Source organism: Coregonus lavaretus (genome assembly GCF_964263955.1).
Source record: "Coregonus lavaretus genome assembly, chromosome: 21".
In the NCBI taxonomy this organism is placed as follows: domain Eukaryota; kingdom Metazoa; phylum Chordata; class Actinopteri; order Salmoniformes; family Salmonidae; genus Coregonus; species Coregonus lavaretus.
The window spans coordinates 17,314,337-17,321,756 of NC_140008.1; the positions used below are offsets into that span (position 1 = coordinate 17,314,337).

At 42.9% G+C, this 7,420-nt stretch overlaps 1 protein-coding gene and 1 pseudogene across 2 annotated transcripts; both read left to right on the top strand.

The window, feature by feature from the left end:
• Positions 1-9: 9 nt before the first annotated feature.
• haus8 (HAUS augmin like complex subunit 8) lies at positions 10-3,592 on the top strand. Its single transcript, XM_084186440.1, has 10 exons — positions 10-320; positions 592-686; positions 785-846; positions 1,112-1,244; positions 1,400-1,510; positions 1,597-1,703; positions 1,818-1,976; positions 2,380-2,521; positions 2,669-2,810; positions 3,055-3,592. The coding sequence occupies exons 1-10, from the start codon at positions 256-258 to the stop codon at positions 3,179-3,181; spliced, it is 1,143 nt and encodes a 380-aa protein (XP_084042566.1). The 5' UTR covers positions 10-255; the 3' UTR covers positions 3,182-3,592.
• Positions 3,593-3,989: 397 nt separating this feature from the next.
• On the top strand, positions 3,990-4,433 carry LOC311148830 (U6 snRNA-associated Sm-like protein LSm7; annotated as a pseudogene). Its single transcript has one exon. The product of its transcript is annotated as a U6 snRNA-associated Sm-like protein LSm7 (transcript).
• The last annotated feature ends 2,987 nt before the right edge of the window (positions 4,434-7,420 follow it).

A 7,420-nucleotide genomic window follows, 5' to 3' on the forward strand; every position in this document is an offset into this window, starting at 1 on the left:
ACCTTTCATTCTATCCGATGGTACAACTAGAAACCGAAAGGTTACTAGAACATTTACCATAAAAGTAACGTTAATAGTGGTCCATCTTTATTGTAGATAAAGCTAAACGAGTATATATTGCATTTTTATTCAACAAACAATATTGTATTTGCTGAACAAGTAACACAGGCTACGAAGTAATCCATATCGTCATCCTAGGATTTGTTTCAAGCCGGACATAAACGTTGTTGTAAACGCGGTTCACTTGAAAGTAAAATGGCGTCAAGAAGACAGTCATTGGTTCCTAAAAGTCAGAAACTTACCCTTGGAGATTCAAAAAGGTAGCTGAACATGTTCTTCATCAATGTAGACAGCTAATATAATTGTATGTTTACAAAATATGAATCTAAATTGATGCAATTTAACTGATGTAACTTTATGTGATGGTGTGATCAGCTGCTAGCTGTGTTGTTGACACGTTACAAGAAAATCTGTACAAACACGGATACGTAGCTATGTGTTGTCATTATTTTGTGCGTCTCACCATCAACTTTTATCAGCAGCCTTTATCCTTAGGTTACATGTGTAAGTTTTTTATGTTGTTATTTTCAGTTCCAAAGCTGTGAGTGAAAACGGCAAGAGCAACAACAGTGGAACTGGAAACACCAACAAAGGCAACAGCAGTGGGAATGGAAATAAAACAAAATGTAGCTATGTTCGAAAGAACAATTTAAATTACACTTAAAACCTTGTTTTACAATTGTCAATGGTTGCAATGTTACAAATAACATTATCCTATTTTCAGCTGGTGGTACAATAGTGAAGTCTCGATATATGCAACCTGTTGAAAAGGCACCTCTCGCTAAGGTAGTGTATAGCCTCGTTATTGTTATGTAATTTTCTTGTGTTACTTTTTGATGTAATTTTTTACTTTAGTTTATTGAGTAAATATTTTCTTAACTCTATTTCTTGAATTGCATTGTTGGTAAGGTCTACACCTGTTGTATTCGGCGCATGTGACAATTAAGATTTGATTTGAGTTCATGTCAATTGCTGATCTCTTTATTCAATTAATAGTTAGATAGTTCTCTCAAAATTAATTAACTAATTGCACCCCTGTACCTTTCCACAGAACAATTCGCTCACCAATGAGTCCACCCTTGTGCCACCAAGGCCTGCCTCACCTAAACTGGGTAGTGTTAAACCACGGGTGGGCTCTCCCGCACGGCGTTCCATGGCTCCTCAGTTACTTCGCAATCCTACTCGTAAGTGCTTCCAGTGATCAGTGAGATGTTTGGCTGTACTCTACCATGGCCAACCTGTTTATTTTTCCAATGTCTTTGGCCATGTGGAGTTGGTTTACTGTAGAGAGCCCTGAGATTATATGCACACTTACTACATAACACATTTTATTCTCCAGCAATGATGTCCAGTGTCCTTGAGCCTTCACAATTAGGAAGAAGTATTCTGCAATCCACAATCTTAGATGGTCACTGTCTTCGCCCTGACTTTGATGTCTCTGCCATTAAAGGTAAACTGTCCTCTTATTCAGATCATGTTGACAAACCAACATTTGGGAATCAACCGTTAACATGCTATGTCTCACCTATATTACAGACAAGACAGTGTTACAAAACGCAGCAGTAGAACCTGAAAGGAACGATGACAATGAAAAGAGACTCCTAGAGATGCAGACGTTCTTGTTGGCCTACCTCACAGCCAAGGTAACTATTATATTTAGTATACTTCTTAATCAGACATGTTTTATTGGTATTTCACCCCTTAAGGTAAACCTTTTTTCCCCCTTTACCTACTCTGATGGTTCGGTTTGAATTCAGATGGAGAATAATAGCCAGAAATTGAAGGCGGAGGCGGAGGAGCATATTATAGCCGTGATGGAGGAAGAGGAGCTGCTACGGAAGGAAGTCCATGAGAAGAAGCGCCAGTACCACCTCCTGGAGAAGAACAAGCAGCTGGACGACCTGCTCCATTTACAGGTCAGAGGTCATTTCTCTCCAAATACAGCCTAAACAAACTTTTGATTTATGTAAACAAGTTGTGAAGCTGAAAAAGTTGTTATCCTGTGTGTTTTTTGTGTGTTATCATTATGGGATGGTTGTTGATATGAATTATAAAAAGATGGTCCTCTGTAGCTCAGCTGGTAGAGCACGGCACTTGTAACGCCAAGGTAGTGGGTTCGATCCCCGGGACCACCCATACACAAAAAAAATAAAATAAAAAATAAATGTATGCACGCATGACTGTAAGTCGCTTTGGATAAAAGCGTCTGCTAAATGGCATATTATTATATTATATTATAAGATAAATTGCTTGTTGTAACATGTAAAATAATCTGATCTATGATTTGATTTTGAATAATCAGAAATTGTATATTTTCAGATCACAGCACTAACTCCTGTGGCTGATGCCGCCAAGCAGTTCACTCAAGAATACAAGTCTTTTGCCACCGCAGTTGACACCACACGACATGAGCTGCCAGTGAAGAACTTCTACATTGATGGGGACAGAATGACATTTCTGGGTTGGTATTATTCCATTCAATTTGCCACATTACTGGAAAGTGAAGAGAAAACCTTGGAGTTAAAACTGGATTTACTGCTTACGCATAGGAGTTCCCCACCCCCATGAATGTGTTTGTATACTAAAACCATGGTTCCTACCCATGCAGATAAAGCCACTGCTAGCCTGAAGGAGAGTGAGGAAGTGTTGCTGCAGTGCACACAGGGAGCTCAGCATGGCAATGAGAAATCTGCTGAGTGCCTGAGAGGGATGAAAACTGCTGCACAGGACATCAGCGAGCAGCTCTCAGGGTAAAACCATAGATTACAGAGACCTAAGACGTGACTTTTAGTTTCGAAGTCTTTTGAAACCATTATTAATTATCAGCTTGCTCTTTGACTGATGTATTTGCATGTACGCATAAGGGTAAGTGTTTTAAACTGGTCAAGATCAATCACTTGAAGACCCTTTATTATGTATTCCAAAGATATGATGAACAATTAATGAATGTGTAGTGGGTTTGTTTTGGTGACCATAGGATTTACTTCTTCACAGGGGCTTTTCAGAGTTATTGGAGCTGTCATCATTGGTCAGTCGCCAGACGGTTCAGATTCAGCAGGCCTTGGAAGAGGAGCAGCTTGGATTGACAAGAGTTCAGGAACTCTATTGCCCCAAGCAGTGAAGCAGCATAGAGAACATTGTGTAGAATGTACAGTCTATAGTTAAGCAGTAAAGGCCCAAGGGGGTGTGGTATATAGCCAATATTCCACAACTAAGGGCTGTTCTTATGTACGACGCAACGCGGAGTGCCTGTATACAGCCCTTAGCCGTGGTATATTGGCCATATACCCCAAACCCCCGAGGTGCCTTATTGATATTATAAACTGGTTACCAACGTAATTAGAGCAGTAAAAATACATGTTTTGTCATACCCGTGGTATACGGTCTGATATACCACGGCTGTTGGCCAATCAGCATTCAGGGCTCGAACGACCCAGTTTATAATTTTTATTTACATACAGTAGTGAAAGTAATTGAATTACTGACCATGGGAATTATTTTGTGAAACATTTTATTAAATTGTATACCTCAATATGTAATAGTTCTTATTTTTTATGTGGTGGTGAAAGACCTTATTCTTGGAATACATTTCTGTCATCTCTAAGAGTTACAATTGTAAACATTTGTATCCATATGATGTTGCTGCAATGATACATTGTACCACTGTTACGCCTCTATCACACTGACAGCGTCATTGCGTTTTGGTACACCAGAAGTACATTCATTTCAAATGGAACTCTGTGTTTGCCTTGCAGCATTGCGTTGCGGTGCGTTCTGTGTGGTGTATATTTTTGGATTTATCGAACGTATGCATCAAATTTGTATGTGGAGACAGCATGACAGAAATAGTAGCAGAAGGTGAATGTTGAACGTTTTGTTGCACTCATATGAGGTTGGAGTTCGAAAGGCGTGGCTGGAACAAGTTAAAAATGGCGGACAGAAACCAGGAAAGAGAGAAGAAGAATAAAGAGAGTATCTTTGACCTGTCAAAGTACATTGATAAACAAATCTGTGAAGTTTCAGGGAGGACGAGAGGCCAGTGGAGTTCTGAAGGGGTTTGACCCCCTGTTGAACCTGGTATTGGATAGCACCATCGAGTACTTACGGGATCCTGACGACCAGTTCAAGCTGACCGAGGACACGCGGCAGCTGGGCCTGGTGGTTTGTAGAGGGACGTCCGTGGTGCTCATCTGTCCTCAGGACGGCATGGAAGCCATCCCCAAACCCATTCATCCAGCAGCAGGACGGATAGTCGGCCAGCCTCGTTCTCTAGGATGACCTCACAGTAGTCCAATTCCTGGTGTGTATGTCAATTGTATTTCCTTGATTCCTTGCATCCTCTACTTGCCTCCTTCTCAAAATGCATTGGAGGAGAAGATCCGAGGAGAGGAACCTAGGATCTACTCCAATGTGCTTTGAGACGGAGGGAGGATGTGAGGATTCAATTAAATATTATTGCGGTTAGTATGAAAAAAATGTATGCACTCACTAACTGTAAGTCGCTCTGGATAAGAGCGTCTGCTAAATGACGTAAATGTAAATATCCAGATGATGCTGCCTAGCATTTTGCGCAATGACGGTGTGTAGGTGTGATCGAGGCGTTACGCCTCTGAGACCGACAGCATCAATGCATCAACATTTTTTTACTGGATGTGTGTGCAACAAAAGTTGATACATTCACCTTTTGCTACTATTTGTGTCAAGTCTAAGCATACAATTTGATGTGTTTATGCACCACACAGAACGCAATGCCTCTGCAACACAATGCTGTAAGTCAAATGCAGTGTTCCATTGGAAATGAATGTACTTCTGGTGTACCAAAGCACAATGACGCTGTCGGTGTGATCATTTTACTTGCTGCGTTCACATGCTAGTCAACTTGCTGATTCGTTAAACGCGGCACGTGTATAACTACAGTTAGCAAGTTCCGACTGGTACGTGAACGCGGCAACATTTGTTGCGAACCATCAGTTCAACAGATGTGACGTAGAAGCCATCGTTGATAAACTTCAAATGCGCTTTTGTTGATTGGTTCATGCTTTTGTTGATTGGTTCATTCTGGCAAGTGAAGTGGCTGCTGTCATAGTTGACCAACGAACAACAAGAGAGCGTCCCGTCCTATGGTTCTGTCGTATGTGAGTTTTTGTTTGATTTTATAAAAATAGAAGGATTTATCCATGTTAAGAGACATTTGAAGTTGTAAATTAGCTCTAGGATTGTGGAAACATGCATTAGAAAATAATCCCAGTATTATTAGCTAGGTAGAATCCAGTCGCTGTATAGTAGGCTAACACTGGCTACCAAGCAAGCACACACAGCTTACTATACATTCAGTGAGTGCTCAGTCGACTGTCATTTTCTTCCTACTATAACTAGATATTTTGAATGGCAGCCTTGCATGTATAGCTGCTAGAAGGATGAAATAATGTCATTCCCGCTTTTAACATGTTTTTGTGAGGAACGCTAGTGTTGTGTTCATTATGCTTATTCAATGTTATGCACTGGTCACAATTTACTCTGTGACAGTATTTTGTGGCTTGGTCAAAAATGGCCCTTTTGTCCCTTGAATAGTTCCCACTCCAGAAGGAGAGGACAGCCTGTGGGAAGGGAGTGGAGGCAAAACCGAGCGAGATAGTCGGCCCACGGCTGACCCCTCGCGTGTGGTAATGAAGTAGGCTAGACCTGCAGCAGGGAAGGACTCCACTCGACCTAGTGACCTGCGGCCACCGGCTGTGCTGCTGAAGACTGTGTGCTTCCTCATCGACGACATCTCTACTTCCCCCACTCTCCAGCCATGGACTGATGTTAGCCATCTCCACTGTGTTCCTTTTCTGTGATATCTCATGCAACATTTCATCAACACATTTGTTATTGTTTTGTGTATTTCTAGGTGTAAGACTTTTTCTTTGACTGGCTGCGCAGTGTGAGACAGGATATCATCCAGAGGATGTCTGGTCCTGACTGTGGCCGTGCTGGAGTGGATGGTCCGATTCCCGATCTACGAGTCCTACAGGCTGAAGAAATATGAAGAACACAGTAAGTAAGCATACTATATACAGGGTCAGTTCAATTACCATATTTACAATGTGCAGGGATACTGGAGTGATGGAGGTAAATACTGTATGTATAGGGGTAAGGGGACTAGGCGTCATTATATAAGATTAACAGAGTAGCAGCAGCTCGTATGTTAGTGGGTGTGTGTAGAGTCAGTATAAATGTACAGTATGTGCATGTTATGTGTGAGTGAGCAGATGATGGAGTGAATATGTGTGAGGGCCCTGTGAGTGTGCATAGAGACAAAAATAAAAAGGTCAATGAGGATACAAGGTTAACTCAGATAGCCCGTGTAGCTATTTTGTTAGCTATTTATCAGTCTTATTGCTTGTGGATAGAAGCTGTTCAAGAGCCTGTTAGTGCCAGACTTGATGCACCGGTACCGCTTGCCGTGCGAAAGCAGAGAGAATAGTCTATGGCTTGGGTGGTTGGAGTCTTTAATGATTTTCTGGACCTTCCTACCACACCGCTTGATATAGATGTCATGGATGGCAGAGAGCTCGACCCAAGTGATGTACTGGGCTGTCCATACCACCCTCTGTAGCGCCATGCGATCGAGGGTGGTGCTATTGCCATACCAGGCAGTGATGCAGCCTGTCGAAATGCTCTCAATGGTACAACCTTTTGAAGATTTGAGGGCCCATGCCAAACTTTTTCAACCTCCTGAGGGGGAAGAGGCGCTGCTGTGCCTTCTTCACGACTGCGTGTGTGTTTGGACCATTTTAATTCTTTAGTGATTTGGACACTGAGGAACTTGAAGCTCTCAACCTGCTCCACTGTGGCCCTGTGGATGGGGGCGTGTTCGCCCCCCCGTTTCCTGTAGTCCACGATCAGTTCCTTGGTCTTACTAACATTGAGGGAGAGGTTGTTGTTCTGGCACCACACTGCCAGGTCACTGACCTCCTCCCTGTAGGCTGACTCATCGTCACCGGTGATCAGGCCTACCACCGTCGTGTCGTCAGCAAACGTGATGATGGTGTTGGAGTCGTGCATGGCCACACGATCGTGGGGGAACAGGGAGTACAGGAGGGGACTAAGCACACACCCCTGTGTTGAGGGTCAGCATGGTGGAGGTGATGTTGCCTACCCACATAGATGCAAGACAACCTGGGTGGATCCTAGCTAGGTGTTTTTGGACTAGTAAAAGACTATGAATAGGTAGAGCGGCGGTAACTCACCAGCATTACGACCAGGAATACGACTTTCCCGAAGCAGATCCTTTGTTTGCACTCCCCAGGGCCACTGAACTGATTCCAGCGGCTGACCCAAAACATCGCCGGCGGAGGAGAGGCACTCGGAGCGGCCT

Coding starts and splice junctions, on each gene's coding strand:
- haus8 (XM_084186440.1), top strand. CDS start 256: ATGGCGTCAAGAAGACAGTCATTGGTTCCTAAAAGTCAGAAACTTACC. Junction 1,977..2,379: donor ACGACCTGCTCCATTTACAG/GTCAGAGGTCAT, acceptor GTATATTTTCAG/ATCACAGCACTAACTCCTGT. Junction 2,522..2,668: donor GGACAGAATGACATTTCTGG/GTTGGTATTATT, acceptor CTACCCATGCAG/ATAAAGCCACTGCTAGCCTG.